Source organism: Aythya fuligula, chromosome W (assembly GCF_009819795.1).
Source record: "Aythya fuligula isolate bAytFul2 chromosome W, bAytFul2.pri, whole genome shotgun sequence".
NCBI classification, from domain to species: Eukaryota; Metazoa; Chordata; class Aves; order Anseriformes; family Anatidae; genus Aythya; species Aythya fuligula.
In genome coordinates this window covers 18,567,648-18,586,291 of record NC_045594.1, presented here as the reverse complement: position 1 = coordinate 18,586,291, position 18,644 = coordinate 18,567,648, and the positions used below count along the sequence as shown (strand labels likewise).

Below are 18,644 nucleotides of genomic sequence, written 5' to 3'. Positions count from 1 at the left end.
ACTATTTTTTATAGTCTGATTCATTCTTTCTACCATTCTGGATGATTGTGGGTGGTAGGATATATGCAGTCTTTGTTTAATCCCCCGGTCACTCATTCAGGCTCGAGTACCTTCATTTACAAAAGTCCCTTTGTTTTCTGATCCTCTGTCTGCTGGTGTTCCATATCTACACATAATTTCCTTAAACAGATTTTTTACAGTTACAGTGGCTGTGTTCCTTTTAGTGGAAAAAATTTCAACCCATCCTGATAATATATCTATGATGACAAGGAAATACTTATATCCTCCTTTAGTTCATGGAAACTTATCTTTATAATCCATTTGAAGTATTTGCTAAGATCCAATGCTTTTCTGATACAATAGAGGTGGCACCTTAGTTTTACTAGTTTACTTTTGTATCATTGAATATCTTATATAATTTTTAATTATGTGCTCAATTTTTTGCTTCATTTGTGGCCAAGTATAAATTCCTTGAACTCTTTTTAGAGTGCCTTGTGCTCCTTCATGTAACTTATTATGACAATCTAAGATGATTTGTTTTCTTTAAGACAACACTGCTATCCATTTCCTCTTATCATTACCTGTTTCCTGGTTTAAACTGTGGCAATTGTTGACTGATCTATTTGATCATTGAACTGTTTCTCAGTGTTGTTTTCAGTCTTCTCATGTGCTTTAACATGCTTATATATTTTTCCCACTGTCTCTCTGAGCTTGTAAAATGAACCTCTGGTTTTCTTCCATTCTGGTCTTCCATTCCCCTTTCACCTAGTCATTAGTCTACTATTTTACTCCAATAATCACTGTACATAAAGAGATTTAATGGGTTCTGTTTAGAGGGTTTGCCTTTTAATAACTTCTATGGTAGCCTATACTTCTGCTGTTTTGGATAATCCTTTGTTGTGGGTTGACCCTGATCAGCCACTAAACACCCGCACAGTCACTCACTTATTCCCCATCAATGGGACAGGGAACAGAATAAGAAGAGTAAAAGCAAGAAAACTCAGGGGTCCAGATAAAGACAGATTAATAAGTTAAGGGGGGTGTGTGGGTGTGTGTACTGTATTGGTTTGACATGGAACTTTTTTTTTTTTTTTTTTTTTTTTGGGGGGGGGGCGCTGCAGGGGTGGCCTCTGTGAAAAGAGGCCGGAAGCTGGCCCCGTGTCAGACTGAGCCAGTTCCAGCTGACTCCAAAAGGGACCCACTGCTGGCCAAAGCTGAGCCAATGAGTGATGCTGGTTGTACCTCTGTGAGAGCATATTTAAGAAAGGATAAAAAAAAAAAAACACTGCACAGCAGCACCTTGGTGAGATGGGTGAGGAAAATGTGAGAGGAACAACACTGCAGACACCAAGGTCAGTGAAGAAGGAAGGGGAGGAGGTGCTCCAGGCACTAGGTGCTCCAGGCACTAGAGCAAAGATTCCCCACAAGCCCTAGGAGAAGACCATGAACCTGAAGCAGGTTGTTCCCAATGCAGCCCATGGAGGGCCACGTTGTTGTCTGATAAGAAGTTCAGATTTGTTACCTGGTGTGCAATGAGACAATCCACACACTAGGTTGAGATATTGTTTATTTCAGAATTGTGCAAGTCTGGGTACCAGGTGGATTACCACTAAGCTGGCACACCTAAGGATTTTCTGTGCCACTCTTTATACAATCACTTATCAATACATTTACATGTTTTTACAATCCCCTAGCCTCTGATTGGTTACATAATTAGCATACTGCTGACATGACATAATCATTCTGCACATCCTCAGAGAGGAAGGGTTCCTTGTTGGGCCAGGGTCTTCCAGACAAGGGGCATGATTTTTACTATTATAATGAGGATAGTTCACAGATAGATTATATTAGAATACTCCTGATCTTTGTTTTACAGGGAACTATTCACATTACATTGATTGGCGACCTATTTCCCTCAAGAATGTCAACATAATGGTCTTCCTGATTAGCAGTTCCTCAGTTCATCATCCTTTAGACATCTCCAAGGCCTGGGTCATCTTGTCCTTTCCTCAAAGTACATATTTTATCTCTTTCACACAAAACAGAGTTAACTGGATCCTAGGACAGTCTGCAGGGGACCAACAGCCCACAGCCAAACAGCCCAAAACTCCCTCACTGACACTCACGGTCTTCCCCCCAAAGCCTGAGGTACCCTTACAGAACTGCTTCACCCCTCTCTGCAGACTGAAAAGGAAAGACCCATTGCAGGGAGGGTGGAGCTGAGAAAGCCCGATCTGCTCCCCGCGTAACAAGTAGTCTAACTAAGAAAAGGCAATGGGTGATAGTAGTATTTGTTGCATACTGTTATTTCTTTAAGCAGTCTGGGACATTTAGTAGCTGAGTTTGCACTTGCCTTATGACTCTGCCTGGTTAGCAGTTTGCCTCTGAAGATTCTAACAACGCATGACAAGCGAAAAATGAATTATCACTAAAAATCTCTAAATCATCTATGATTGATCTTTGTGTACCTCAGTATAGTCACACAGAAATTTTCCAAGTAAGAGTAGTATGTTTGGATTGTAAACTAACTGTTCAGTATATGCAAATGCTTTTCATGTGCCCAGAGTAGTCTCATCTAGAAAATATTTTGCTTAATTTATTACGTTGTTCTGTACCATTGCAGTGAACCAAACTTCCTGCACTTAATTTTTAAATTATTACAGTTGCAATGGCAACTGACAGAAACAGTTTCCTCCTTTTTTTTTGCTCTTTGCAAGCAATCTGCTTCTCCCAGACATCTACAGAAAAGTATAGGTTCGCATAATGAGGTTTGAGTAGTTGTCTGACTTCCTCCTTATCGGATAGCTAACTTATTATGTAACCTTCCCACTTGGTCAAACTTGACTGAATAATATAGTAAGCTGAAACGTTTAAGATAAACAGTTGTTAGTGTACTCTAGCATTTCATAGTTTTGACTTTTGGTAATAGTACAGTTCTGAGTTAAGAACCTGATTCTTGGTGCACCAGGAACCCCCGCCCCTTTTGCAGAAGGATGTTTTGATGTACCTGTGGTGTTAAAAGTACGCTTATCAAAATATTTCACACAATTACAAAACTGTTGAGGTTAGATGAAAACTCTGGAAATCAGCTAGTTGTGTGAATGTCCATCTCCTCCTCCACTGTCCTGGTTTCAGTTAGCACAGAATTAATTTTCTTCCTAGTAGCTGGTGGAATGCTGTGTTTTGGCTTAGAATGAGAAGAGTGCTGATAACACCCCGATGCTTTAATTGTTGCAGAGCAGTGCTTATACTAAGCCAAGGACATCTCAGCCTTTGCTCTGTCCTGCCAACGGGCAGGCTGGGGGGTGCAGTAAGAGCTGGGAGGGGCCCAACGTGGGGCACGAAAGGTTGAGATAACGGCAGATCTGACCAGAGTGTGTTAAACTAAAATTGGTATAAGTATTAGACCTGCTTAATAGTCACTTGTCATAATGCTGATTGCTTTAATCTCAACTGTGCTGCGCCTGTTTTCCAAATTGAGTATTATAGCACGTTATTTTCCGTATGTGCTCTCTGTCATGTTGTTTATCCTCTCCGGGCCCTGGTTTCAGACCATTATGGTACTGTGTGTTGTATCAGTGGCTTATGAGATGATGAAATATCTGGCCATGACTCTAACCTGGTATTTGTACTCAGTAACATCTTCGATTCTATACTTTGGAAACTGTATTTTGGAAACTATTAGCAATTGTATCTGTTGCCTTTTTTCATTAGGGAGTCAATCTGTGGAGGGGAAAGGGGAAGATAATTTTTCTTACTTGATCACTCTCCCTTTCTCCTTCACCACCCCTGTACCCTCCTTGATCACTCTCCCTTCCTCCTTCACCACCCTCTTATCCTCCGAGTTTATTACAATAGCTCTCCAAGATATTGAATATCCTTGGGATACTCAGACCAGCATAGTCCTGTTGTTCTGCCTCCTGAATGCACTTCAGGTTCTGCTTAAAGTTAAACAACTACTTAGGAAGCTCATCCGGAGATCTGCCCGGAGGCAGTATAGTTGTGGGTGGCAGGGAGTATGGGAGGATATGGGCAGGCATCTAGACCAGTTGGCACCCCCAGTGTTTTGGAAATTCACCCCTGAACAAGTGCAAAATCCTCAAAAACTGGCAGAATGCTTGAATAAAAGGTGTCGCGATTCGGGAAGTTCCAAAGTAACACAAATCATTGTAACATGCTGGGGCCTGGCTCATGCCTATCGAGCTGCCATGGATACTGCTATCAACTTAGTGACAGACCCTGCGGCCACTCCAAGTCCCGTGACAGATCCAACGGCCACTGTGACCCCTACGGTGGACTCTGCAGCCGCTCCAGTCCCAGCTTCTGCAGATGCTCCAGTCCCAGCTTCTGCAGATGCTCCAGTCCCAGCTCCTGCAGCCACTCCAGTCCCAGCTCCTGCAGCCGCTCCAGTCCCAGCTCCTGCAGCCGCTCCAGTCCCAGCTCCTGAAGCCGCCCCAGTCCCAGTTCCTGCAGTCGCTCCAGTTCCAGCTCCGGCCGCTACTCCAGTCCCAGTTCCTGCAGTCGCTCCAGTTCCAGCTCCGGCCGCTACTCCAGTCCCAGTTCCTGCAACTGCTCCAGTCCCAGCTCCTGAAGTCGCTCCAGCTCCAGCTCCTGAAGCCGCTCCAGCTCCAGCTCCTACTGCTGCTCCAGTCCCAGCTCCTGCAACTGCTCCAGCTCCAACTCCAGCTCCTGTAGCCGCTACAGCTCCGGTTCCTGCAACTGCTCCAGCTCCTGTAGCCGCTCCAGCTCCTGTGGCCGTGTCAGAGAAACGAGCTGTAGCAGTGCAAGTTGACCCTGCAGAGGGCATTCCAACCCCTGTGGCAGACCCTGTAACAAAGTCAGAGAAACGAGCAGTAGCAGTGCAAGCTGCCCCTGTAGAGAAGGTGAAAATATGGTATAGAAATTCAAGTCGTTTAGAACGCAGAGAGTCTTCTGCCAATCCAGGTAAGGCTTCTGCCAAAACTAAGTATAGAGATGACGAAGATGATGACGACGCTGGGCCGTCAAGGATTCAGGAGGAGGAAGATGAGGATGCCGAAAGAGCAACAGTAACTACCCGAAGCCTAAACGAGCGCGAGCTACGAGATGTGCGAAAAGATTTTGGTCGCTGTATAGGTGAGCAGCTTGTCACCTGGCTGCTCCGGTGCTGGGACTCTGGAGCCAATTGTGTGGAATTAGACGGCAGGGAAGCCAAGCGGCTGGGATCCCTTGCTCGAGACGCCGGCATTGACAAAGCAATTGCAGATGGAGCACGACCCACCAGCCTCTGGAGGCGTCTCCTCTCAGCTGTGAGGGAAAGGTATCCCTTCAAGGAAGATATTTTATGTCTACCAGGCAAGTGGACCACTATGGAGAAGGGAATCCAGTACCTGAGGGAATTAGCCGTACGGGAAGTGATTTATGAGGATCCAGACCTCAAACAAACATCCACAGATCCAGATGAAGTCAAGTGTACACGACCCATGTGGCGGAAGTTTGTACGGAGTGCACCATCATCATATGCCAGCTCATTGGCAATAATGGCCTGGAAAGAGGATGAGGAACCCACAGTGGGTGAAGCGGCGAAACAACTCCGGCAGTACGAAGAAAGTCTCTCCTCTTCCTTACAGGCCTGCGTCTCAGCTGTGGAGAAACTTTCTGAAAAGGTTCACCAACTTGAAGAGAATCTATTGTCCTCCCCACCTGAACCAACCAGTGCCCACCGACCAAAGGAGAACACTTGGGAGAAACTTTCTGAAAAGGTTCACCAACTTGAAGAGAGATTATTCTCCTTCGCACCTGTACAAAGCAGTGTCTCAGCTGTCAGGGGTAGGCGTTCACCCACACAAGGAAGACGATATGGTGGGTACTCACCCCGTGCCACCCTGTGGTTTTACTTACGAGACCATGGAGAGGACATGAGAAAGTGGGATGGAAAATCTACCGCGACCCTAGAGGCACGGGTACGTGAGTTGCAAAAGAAAACAATCAGGAAAAAGGGATTCTCCGAAAAGTTTGCTGCTCCAACTTCCAGCAGACAGTCCTTCAAACACAGAAACGAGGAAGATTCTGACCAGGATTAGGGGGGCCCTGCCTCCAGCCAGGGGGAGGAAAGGGACAATCGAGTTTATTGGACTGTGTGGATTCGATGGCCTGGCACATCACGCGCACAGAAGTATAAGGCTTTAGTAGACACCGGTGCACAATGTACTATAATGCCATCGAGCTATAAAGGACCAGAGCCCATCTATATTTGTGGAGTGACAGGGGGATCTCAGCAGTTGACTGTATTGGAGGCTGAAGTGAGTCTGACTGGGAATGAGTGGGAAAAGCACCGCATTGTGACTGGTCCGGATGCTCCATGTATCCTTGGCATAGACTATCTTAGAAGAGGATACTGCAAGGACCCAAAAGGGTTCCGATGGGCTTTTGGTATTGCTGCCTTAGAGACAGAGGGCATTAAACAATTATCTACCTTGCCTGGTCTCTCAGAGGACCCTTCTGTTGTGGGGTTGCTGAGGGTCGAAGAACAGCAAGTGCCAATTGCTACCACAACTGTGCACCGGCGGCAATATCGCACCAACCGAGACTCCCTGATTCCCATCCATAAGCTAATTCGTCAATTGGAGAGCCAAGGAGTGATCAGCAAGACTCATTCACCTTTCAATAGTCCCATATGGCCAGTGCGAAAGTCTAATGGCGAGTGGAGACTAACAGTGGACTATCGCAGCCTGAACGAAGTCACGCCACCACTGAGTGCTGCAGTGCCGGACATGCTGGAACTTCAGTATGAACTTGAATCGAAGGCAGCCAAGTGGTACGCCACAATTGATATCGCTAATGCATTTTTCTCCATCCCTCTAGCAGCAGAGTGCAGGCCACAATTTGCCTTCACTTGGAGGGGAGTCCAATATACCTGGAATAGGCTGCCCCAGGGGTGGAAACACAGCCCTACCATTTGCCATGGGCTGATCCAGTCTGCACTAGAGCATGGGGAAGCTCCTGAACACCTGCAGTACATCGATGACATTATTGTGTGGGGTGACACAGCAGAGGAAGTTTTCGAGAAAGGGAAGAAAATAGTCCAAATCCTTCTGAAAGCCGGTTTTGCCATAAAACAAAATAAAGTCAAAGGACCTGCACGGGAGATCCAGTTTTTAGGAATAAAATGGCAAGATGGACGTCGTCAAATCCCAATGGATGTGATCAACAAAATAACAGCTATGTCTCCACCAACTAACAAAAAAGAAACACAGACTTTCCTAGGTGTTGTGGGGTTTTGGAGAATGCACATCCCAAATTACAGTCTGATTGTAAACCCACTCTACCAAGTAACTCGTAAGAAGAATGAGTTTGAATGGGGCCCTGAACAACGACAAGCCTTTGAACAAATCAAGCAGGAAATAGTCCATGCAGTAGCCCTTGGGCCAGTTCGAACAGGACCAGATGTAAAGAATGTGCTCTACACTGCAGCCGGGGAGAACGGCCCCACCTGGAGCCTCTGGCAGAAAGAACCTGGGGAAACTCGAGGTCGGCCTCTGGGGTTTTGGAGTCGGGGATACAGAGGATCTGAGGCCCGCTATACTCCAACTGAAAAGGAGATATTGGCAGCATATGAAGGAGTTCGATCTGCTTCGGAGGTGGTCGGTACTGAAGCGCAGCTCCTCCTAGCACCCCGATTACCGGTACTAGGCTGGATGTTCAAGGGAAGGGTCCCCTCTACGCATCATGCAACTGATGCTACATGGAGCAAGTGGGTTGCACTGATTACTCAGCGGGCTCGAATAGGAAACCCCAGTCGCCCAGGAATATTGGAAGTGATCATGGACTGGCCAGAAGGCAAATACTTTGGGATATCATCAGAGGAGGAGGTGGGTCGTGCTGAAGAAGCCCCACTGTACAACCAGTTGCCAGAGAATGAAAAGAAATATGCCCTGTTCACTGATGGGTCCTGTCGTATTGTGGGGAAGCATCGGAGATGGAAGGCTGCTGTATGGAGTCCTACGCGACGAGTTGCAGAAGCTGCTGAGGGAGAAGGTGAATCGAGTCAGTTTGCAGAAGTGAAAGCCATTCAGCTGGCTTTAGACATTGCTGAACGAGAAAAATGGCCAGTTCTCTATCTCTACACCGATTCATGGATGGTAGCAAATGCCCTGTGGGGATGGTTACAGCAATGGAAGCAAAACAACTGGCAGCGTAGGGGCAAACCTATCTGGGCTGCTGCATTGTGGCAAGATATTGCTGCTCGGGTAGAGAACCTGGCTGTGAAAGTACGCCACGTAGATGCTCATGTGCCCAAGAATCGGGCTACTGAAGAACATCAAAACAACCAGCAGGTGGATCAGGCTGCTAAGATTGAAGTAGCTCAGGTGGACCTGGATTGGCAGCATAAAGGTGAATTATTTATAGCCCGATGGGCCCATGACACCTCAGGCCATCAAGGTAGAGATGCAACATACAGATGGGCTCGTGATCGAGGGGTGGACTTGACCATGGACGCTATAGCACAGGTTATTCATGACTGTGAAACATGTGCTGCAATCAAGCAAGCCAAACGGTCAAAGCCTCTTTGGTATGGAGGACGATGGCTGAAATATAAATATGGAGAGGCCTGGCAGATTGATTACATCACACTCCCTCAAACTCGCAATGGCAAGCGCCACGTACTTACAATGGTGGAAGCAACCACCGGATGGCTGGAAACATATCCTGTGCCTCATGCTACCGCCCGGAACACCATCCTGGGCCTTGAAAAGCAAGTCCTATGGCGACATGGCACCCCAGAAAGAATAGAATCAGACAATGGGACTCACTTCCGAAACAACCTTATAGACACTTGGGCCAAAGAACATGGTATTGAATGGGTGTATCACATCCCCTATCATGCACCAGCCTCCGGGAAAGTTGAACGATACAATGGCCTGTTAAAGACTACCTTGAAAGCAATGGGCGCTGGGACGTTCAAAAACTGGGATACGCATTTGGCAAAGGCCACCTGGTTAGTCAATACTAGGGGATCTACCAACCGAGCTGGACCTGCCCAATCAAACCTGTTACGTACTGTAGATGGGGATAAAGTTCCTGTAGTGCATGTAAAAAATATGCTGGGTAAAACAGTCTGGGCTACTCCTGCCTCAGGAAAAGGCAAACCTATTCGTGGAATTGTTTTCGCTCAGGGACCTGGATATACTTGGTGGGTAATGCAAAAGAACGGAGAGGTCCGGTGTGTACCTCAAGGAGATTTAATACTGGGTGAGAATAGCCCATGAACTGAATTGCACCATGTTAAATAGTATATTATACTGTATATTATCACTACCATGATTACTATAGGTGACTAATTAGAATGTATGGAAAAGAGTGTAACCTGAGCATGACATAAATGGTATGGAATAAGGGGTGGATAGATGTCCTGGTTTCAGTTAGCACAGAATTAATTTTCTTCCTAGTAGCTGGTGGAATGCTGTGTTTTGGCTTAGAATGAGAAGAGTGCTGATAACACCCCGATGCTTTAATTGTTGCAGAGCAGTGCTTATACTAAGCCAAGGACATCTCAGCCTTTGCTCTGTCCTGCCAACGGGCAGGCTGGGGGGTGCAGTAAGAGCTGGGAGGGGACAGACCCAGGACAGGTGACCCAAACTAGCCAAAGGGGTATTCCATACCATCTGACGTCATGCTAAACAATATATAGGGGTGGCTAGCCGGGGGGAGGGGGCCGGACTGCTCGGGGTTAGGCTGGGCATCGGTCAGCGGGTGGTGAGCAATTGCATTGTGCATCACTTGTTTGTACATACTATTATTACTTTCGTATTATCACCATTGTATCATCATTATTATTATTATTATTATTATTTTCCTGTCTTATTAAACTGTCTTTATCTCAACTCACGGGCTTCACTTTCCATTTCTCTCCCCCGTCCCAGAGAGGGAGGGGGGAGGGTGAGCGAACGGCTGCGTGGTGTTTAGCTGCCAGCCGGGTTAAACCACGACATCCACCTTGCCATGCACTGCTCAGAGTAGGCTCAACTACAGCAGGTTCTCCAGGGCCACATCTAGTTGGATTTTGAATATCTTCAAGGATAGAGACTCCACAACACTTCTAGGGAAGCTGTTTCGTTATTTGACCATTCTCATAGCAAAGAAGTTTACTCTTATGTTTAAATGGAATATGCTGTATCTCAACTTCTGTATGCTGCTGTTTGTCATGTCACTAGATACCTCTGAGAGTCTAGCTCCATCTTCTTTACTCCCTGCTTCCCCCATTCATTCCTAATCAGGAGTATATATACATTGATGAGATCCCATACAGCTTTTTCCTCCAGCCTGAGTGATCCCAACATTCAGTCTCTCATATCTGGTGCTTCAACAAGCCCTTAGTGGGCCTTGTTGGGGCCCACCCTTTTTAATATCTTTACTGATTTGGATGAGGGAATAGAGTGTGCCCTCAGTAAGTTTGCAGACGACACCAAGCTGGGGGGAAGGGTCGACCTGCTGGAGGGTTGGAAGGGCCCTGCAAAGGGACCTGAACAGGTTGGATAAATAGGCAGAGATTAAAAATGGGATGAGGTTCAACATGGCCAAGTGCCAGGTCCTGCACTTTGGCCACAACAACCCCATGCAGCGCTACAGGCTTGGGGCAGAGTGGCTGGAAAGCTGTGCAGAGGAAAGGGATCTAGAGGTGTTGGCTGATGCTCGCCTGAACATGAGCTGGCAGTATGCCCAGGCGGCCAAGAAGGCCACTGGCATCCTGGCTTGTATCAGGAATAGTGTAGCCAGCAGGACCAGGGAGGTCTGATCCAAACTGATCCTGCGTGGGCTTCACACAGGCAGCAGCTCTTCCAGAACTGCTCCAGATATGGGTCCGTACCACGGGGTCCATCCCTCAGGAGCACATTGCTCCAACCTGGGTCCCCCATGGACAACGGCTCCTGCCAGGTCACCTGCTCTTGTGTGGGCTCCTCTCCATGGGCTACAGGTCCGGCCTAGAATCTGCTCCGGCAGGGGTCCTACACAGGCCGCAGCCTCCTTCAGTGCAGGTCCATCTGCTTCTCCGTGGTCTCCTCCACAGGCTGAAGTGTGGAACCCTGCTGCACTGTGGTACTCCATGAGCTGCAGGGGGATAACCTGCTACACCATGGTCCTCACCACAGGCCACAGGGGACTTCTGCCTGGAGCGCCGCTCCTGCCCTCCCCCTCTTTCACTGACCTTGGTGCCTACAAAACTGTTTCTCACTCCTCTCTCTGCTGCTGTTCCCCAGCAGTTGTTTGTTTGTTTGTTTATTTGTTTTCCTGTCTTAAATATGAGGCGCTAACAACACCACTTATTGGCTCAGCTCTGGTCAGCAGCGGGGCCCTTACCTAACATGGGGCAGCTTCTAGATTTTTGTCACAAAAGCCACCCCTCTGCCCCCCCCACTACCAAAACCTTGCCACATAAACCCACTACATCGTCCCTGGGGGTATTTAAGGAAAGGTTGGATGTGGTGCTTAGGGACATGGTTTAGTGGGTGATACTGGTGGTAGGGGTATGGTTGGACCAGATGATCTTGGAGGTCTTTTCCAACCCTAATGATTCTATGATTATGATTCTAGTAGGAGATTCTCTTCTGAGAGGTACAGAGGCACCCATCTGTTGACCCGATCTGCTCTTGAAGTAAGTCTGCTGCTTACCAGGGGCTCGTATCCGGGATGTTACCAAGAGACTGCCAAGCCTTGTACGGCCTAAGGACAATTATCCGCTGCTGTTGTTTCACAAGGGCACCAATGATGCAGCCAGGAGCAGCCTGAGGAGTGTCAAGAGGGATTACAGAGCCCTGGGAGCAGTAGTAAAGGACTCAGGAGTGCAGGTAGTTTTATCATTAGTCCTGCTGGTCAAAGGGGAGAAGATTGAAAGGGCCAGTCACAGAATCACAGAATCACAGAATTTTCTAGGTTGGAAGAGACCTCAAGGTCATCGAGTCCAACCTCCAACCTAACGCTAACAGCCCTCCACTAAACCATATCCCTAAGATCTACATCTAAACGTCTTTTGAAGACTTCCAAGGATGGTGACTCCACCACTTCCCTGGGCAGCCTGTTCCAATGCCTCACAACCCTTTCAGTGAAGAAGTTCTTCCTAACATCTAGCCTAAAACTCCCCTGGCTCAACTTAAACCCATTCCCCCTCGTCCTGTCACCAGGCACGTGGGAGAACAGGCCAACCCCCACCTCGCTACAGCCTCCCTTGAGGTACCTAAAAAGAGCGATAAGGTCGCCCCTGAGCCTCCTCTTCTCCAGGCTGAACAAGCCCAGCTCCCTCAGCCGCTCCTCGTAGGACTTGTTCTCCAGGCCCCTCACCAGCTTCGTCGCCCTTCTCTGCACCCGCTCAAGCACCTCGATGTCCTTCTTGTAGCGAGGGGCCCAAAACTGAACACAGTACTCGAGGTGCGGCCTCACCAGAGCTGAGTACAGGGGGACGATCACCTCCCTAGCCCTGCTGGTCACGCTGTTCCTAATACAAGCCAGGATGCCGTTGGCCTTCTTGGCCACCTGAGCACACTGCTGGCTCATATTCAGCCGACTGTCCACCATCACTCCCAGGTCCTTCTCTGCCTGGCAGCTTTCCAACCATTCCTCTCCCAGCCTGTAGCTCTGCTTGGGGTTATTGCGCCCCAGGTGCAGGACCCAGCACTTGGCCTTGTTAAACTTCATGCAGTTGACCTCAGCCCATCGGTGCAGCCTATCCAGATCCTCCTGCAGAGCTTTCCTACCCTCAAGCAGATCGACACACGCACCTAACTTGGTGTCATCTGCGAACTTACTGAGGGTGCACTCGATGCCCTCGTCCAGATCATCGATGAAGATATTAAAGAGGACCGGCCCCAGCACCGAGCCCTGGGGGACGCCACTAGTGACTGGCCTCCAACTGGACTTGGCTCCATTCACCACGACTCTTTGGGCCCGGCTATCCAGCCAGTTTCTAACCCAACGAAGCGTGCGCCAGTCCAAGCCAAGAGCAGCCAGTTTCTTGAGGAGAATGCTGTGGGAGACGGTGTCAAAAGCCTTGCTGAAGTCAAGGTAGACCACATCCACAGCCTTTCCCTCATCCACCCAGCGCGTCACTCTGTCATAGAAGGAGATCAGGTTCGTCAGGCATGACCTGCCTTTCATAAAGCCATGCTGACTGGGCCTGATCGCCTGCTTCCCCTTCAAGTGCTGCATGATGACTCTCAGGAGGATCTGCTCCATGAGCTTTCCTGGCACTGAGGTCAAACTGACAGGCCTGTAGTTTCCTGGGTCAGCCCTCCGGCCCTTCTTGTAGATGGGCGTCACGTTTGCTAGCCGCCAGTCGATTGGGACCTCCCCCGATAGCCAGGACTGTTGATAAGTGATGGACAGTGGCTTGGCCAGCTCCTCTGCCAAAGTCAAAGCTGGAAAATTAACAGATGTTTGCAGGACTGGTGTGACAACCAAGGGTTTAGCTAGTTAGACCATGGGACTTGCTTTGAGAAACCTGGTCTACTTGGGGCAGATGGCATCCATCTGTCAGAGAAGGGGAAGAGCATCTTCGGTCATAGGCTTGCCAAGCTAGTGAAGAGGGCTTTAAACTAAAGTTGCTGTTGTAGGGGAACCTCAATCCATCCAGCTCCTACCAGTTTGATGCCAGTGCCAGTAATATATGCCCAAAGCCTGGAAAAGTATCACAGGTCAGCAGGAAAACACCTGAAGAGCAGCACAAAGGAAGTCCAGCCACTCCAGCCAGTAAGTTAGCTTCATCAGAGGCCCAAGTCAAATGTCTCTACGTTAATGCACGTAGCATGGGGAATAAACAAGAGGAGTTAGAGATGTATGCGTGCCTGCAGGGCTATGATCCTATTGGCATCACGGAGATGTAGTGGCTTCTATGACTGGAGTGTTGGAATGGAAGGATACAGGTTCTTTGGGAAAGACAGGCAGGGGAGATGAGGAAGGGGTGTCACCCTCTATGCCAATGACCAGTGCATAGAGCTCTGCCTGGGAATGGATGAGGAGAGGAGCTGACTGAGAGCTTATGGGTCAGGATTAAAGGGAGGGCAGGAACAAGGGACATTATAGTTAGAGTGTGCTACAGGCCACTCAACCAGGAAGATGGAGCAGATGATGCCCCAAACAGACAGATAGGCGCAGTCTCACACTCACAAGCCCTGGTCCTCATGGGAGACTTCACCACCACGATATCTGTTCGAGGGACAACACAGAAGGACACAGGCAATCCAGGAGGTTCCTGGAATGCATTGATGATAACCTCCTTCTCCAAGTGATAGAGGAGCCAACGAGGAGACATGCTCTGCTGGACCTCATTCTCACCAGCAAGGAGGGGCTTGTGGGGAATGTGAACCTCAAGGGCAGCTTTGGCTGCAGTGACCATGAAACGGTGGAGTTCAAGACCCTTAGGGCAGCAAGGAGGGTGCACAGCAAGCTCAGCACCCTGGACATTGGGGGGACAGACTTTGGCCTCATCAGGGATCTGCTTAGTAGAGTCATGTGGGATAAAGCCCTGGAAGGAAGAGAGACCCACAAAAGGCGGCTAATATTCAAGGATCACCTCCTCCAAGCTCAGGAGAGATGAATCCCAACAAAATGGAAATCAGGCAAAAATACCAGGCAGCCTGTATGGATGCACAAGGAGATTCTGGAGAACCTCAGACACAGAAAGGAGGCCTACAGAGGTTAGAAGCAAGTACAGGCAGCCTCAGAGGAATACAGAGACATTGTCTGAGCAGCAAGGGATCAAGTTAGGAATACTAAAGGCCTTTTACAATTAAACTTGTCCAGGGACATCAAGGGCAACAAGAAAGGCTTCTATAATTATGTCAGTGATAAAAAGAAAACTATGAAAATTGTGGGCCCTCTCCAGAAGGAAATTGGAGACCTGGGTACTCAGGATATAGAGAAGGCTGAGGTACTCAATGACTTTTTTGCCTCACTCTTCACTGATGAGAGCTCCAGCCACATAGTCCAAGTCCCAGAAGGCAAAGACAGGGACTAGAAGAATGATGAACTGCCCAGTGTAGCAGAGGATCAGGTTTGAGACCATCTAAGGAAACTGAAGGAGCACAAGTCCATTTTACCAGGTGAGATGTATCCAACGGTTCTGAGGGAACTGGCAGATGAAGTTGCTAAGTTACTATCCATTATATTTGTGAAGTCGTGGAAGTCTGGTGAAGTTCCCAGTGACTGGAAAAGGGGAAACATAACCCCTATTTTTAAAAAGGGAAAAAAGGAACACCCAGGGAACTACAGGTTGGTCAGTCTCACCTCTGTGTCCAGCAAGATCATGGAACAGACCCTCCTGCAAACTATGAAAATAAGGGCATGATTGGTGGCAGCCAGCATGGCTTCGCTAAGGGCAAATCATGCCTGACAAATTTGGTGGCCTTCTACAACAGGGTTATAGCATTGGTGGATAGGGGAAGAGCAACTGACATCGTCTACCTGGACTCGTGCAAAGCATTTGACGCTGTTCTGCACTATATCCTTGTCTTAAAATTGGAGAGACATGGATTTGATGGACAAACCACTCGGTGGATAAGGAATTGGTTGTGGTGATGCAAATTGAGCTGCCTTCAACTTGAAGCAATTGAACACCGTACACCATCCCTCCTGCCCTGATGGAGCATTATGACAGATGGGGCCCAAAGTCGTGGACTAAATGAACTCAACAGACATTTTAGAGGGATGGTCCATAGCCTAAGAGAATGGTATCTGTGTGTATATATCAAAGAACGGGAAGGGTGGTAGTGATTAATGAAGATGTATAGTGTTATAAATTAGACCACACAATTTACTGGTCTATTGAAATTATTTTATTAATCAAGTAAGCAGACACAAGCAAAACAGCGCTGGGCGGCTGGGGAGTCTCTGCTTCGCCACAGCACGCAACTTCCCTTTCCAGTGTCGCTGTTTTATAGCATTCAAGTTCCGGCTTGTCGAGACTTGTCGACTTGTCGAGACCTGTCCTGAGACTGTGCAGTCTGTTGTTAGGGGTCGTTATTCTTCCTCCGGTGATAATGCGTTGTGCTTGTGTTCAGGTGGGGGCAAAACAGGATGTCTTGCGGTGGGTGGGTGGTATCTTACAAAATCTTTGTTTTAACAAGGATGTTTACCCAACCCCCCTTCCCCATTTGTCCCCATGTTACAATGCCGTGAGTTGTGAAACCTTATCTCCTCAGTAGATTCTTTAAATTCTCAAGGACAATGAACAAACCCCTACTAATTTATCACATATAGGAAAGTGTGAGACGTGATCATGATGTAAATGGTATAGAATAAGGAATAGATATTGATCTGGTCTTTGGTTGGAACATGTGGCGTAATGACCACAAGGACACCATCATTTCTTTTAGGATCAATAACTTCAACTACTTTATTGAGGACAGGCTCCCTTCTTATATCATTAGCTCTACCAGTAGTACTTTTCCACTAACTATTCATTGGTTAAATATTTGCTCGGCAAAAGCAAATATTTAGCAACTTCCATATCTTAATGTTTGAGAATAAGCAGTTTGAGACAGCAAGGTGTCTCCTGAATCACCCTTCTTTGTTCCTTCTTACTTGTTTACATTCCTCATGGCTTCATCATCAGGAGTCCAACTTATCACCAGTCATGGGGCTTGTCGACTCCCATGGCAATACTCCCACAGGGATAAAGTTAATTTTCTTTATAGTGGCTGGTATGGTGCTATGTTATGGATTTGTAATGACAGTAGTGCTGATAACACACTGATATTTTAGTTTTTGCTAAGCAGTGCTTACATAGTGCTTCTCATGCTGCCTCGCCAGTGAGTAGGCTGTATGTTCACATACAGAGTTGAAGTCAGCGGCTCATTGTCCAGGTAGAGACCAGTGACTAGTGTTGTCCCTTAGTGGTCTTTTTTGGGACTGGTATTATTTAGCATTTTTGTTGGTGAAATGGACAATGGGATTGAGTACACCCTCAGAAAGTAGGTTGAGAGAGTTGGGTTATAGCCTAGAGAAGAGAAGGCTCAAGGAAGACCTTATAGCAGCCTTTCAGCACTTAAAGAAGGCCTACAGAAAAGATGAGGGACTTTTTACCAGGTTATGTAGTGATAGGAGAATGGGTAAAAGTTTTAAACTAAAAAATGGTAGATTTAGATTAGATATAAGGAAGAAATTCTTTACTATGAGGGTGGTGAGGCACTGGAACAGGTTGCCCAGAGAACTTGTGGATGCCCGCCCCATCCTTGGAGGTGTTCAATGTCAGGTTGTATGGGACTTTGAGCAACCTTTTCTAGTGGTAGGTGTCCCTGCCCATGGCGGGGGAGGGTTGGAAATTGATGGTCTTTAAGGTCCTTTCCAATCCAAACCATTCTATTATTCTATGGTATATAATACTCTTAGTTTTCACCTGCTTATAGTAGCCACCACTGTCTGGAATGTGGTCCAAGTATGCAACCCATTATTGATGCCAGTGTGTGCTCATGGCTATGACATTCAGCAGACCTTTGGTGTTCTGAGTTTATCGGTTCTTGTGGATTCAACAGGATTGCTAGTTTTAGGAGCTTATCAGTCCTTGGGAGACTTTCACATATTATCTTCTCAGCATGGGTTTTTCTTCTTTGGCCTGCTCTTTTCTGGTAACTATTGCTCCATCCACATACATATGTACCTATAGAGCCAATTCACACAAATTTGTACGGAAGAGGCTTTTATAACAGTTCTTTATGTTGTGTATACTTACACTATAGAACTCTGTACTGCAGGATGATGTGGGTATTAGACATTTACATAGCTTTTAAAAAGCAATTGGTAAATTCTCAGAAAAATTATTGGCTGAGGATTATTAATACAAGGCCCCACATCTGGTTTAGGAAAGTCCTGAATTGTTTGTAATTGGGGAGCATTCTGGAGGCTATTGTTATTTATTTGCCATTCTTATGCCTTTCCTCAAGGATCTGCAGTTGGCCCCTGCTGGGAACAGATTGCAAACAAAAATAGAAGGATTCTTTGGGGGAAGCTCGATAGGTGGGATATTTTGGTTGCATTTTGGAATATAGCTACACTGATAGTCCCTCTAAGCTTTAATTTATGAAACAGATAAGTTTTATTTACAAAGTAGTTTAATTCATTTTAATTTTGCCTCTTAACCTGTCCGATGATTCTGTCTTGCAGAAAGCACCTCTACTTCTACATTACAGACCCAAAATGGAATTGCTGTAAGAGATCTTTATTGTCCTTCTGGACAGTTTTTTTTTTTTTTTTTTTTTTTTTTTTGTTTGTTTGTTTTTTTTTTTTGCAGAGACTATCATTTGACACCTTAGTGCAGCATTTAACTCTTATGTGATGTGAACCAACAGAATCATTTTGGAAGTCTGTAGTGCTTTTATAGCAGACTGTCCTTCTGAATATTTCTAGTGATTTGCTGCATGGATTTTTGGACAAATATATATATATATATTTTTGTACAAAATAAAATAATTCACAACTCAACAGTACTCTACCAGCACTGAATTTACAGGTAGTGAACACTTCACAGTTCCATGGAGCTCAGCCTGATTCATCTATTTGTAGCCATACAAAAATAAGTTAGAATGTCGTGGGAATGATTTAAAATGTTGCTTTTAACACCAAATTACTACATTTGCTTATTTTTTTCTTGAAACTTTACAACTTATTTCCGTATATCT

At 46.8% G+C, this 18,644-nt stretch overlaps 1 protein-coding gene across 1 annotated transcript in view; it reads left to right on the top strand.

Annotated features, from left to right (window-relative positions):
* Nucleotides 1-18,177, top strand: part of LOC116501394 (polycomb group RING finger protein 3-like) — a 73,776-nt gene extending 55,599 nt beyond the window's left edge. The window contains exon 9 of the mRNA XM_032206926.1: nucleotides 18,130-18,177. Coding sequence (XP_032062817.1) covers nucleotides 18,130-18,177 — 48 coding nt within the window. The remainder of the gene's footprint in view (nucleotides 1-18,129) is intronic.
* Nucleotides 18,178-18,644: the final 467 nt, after the last annotated feature.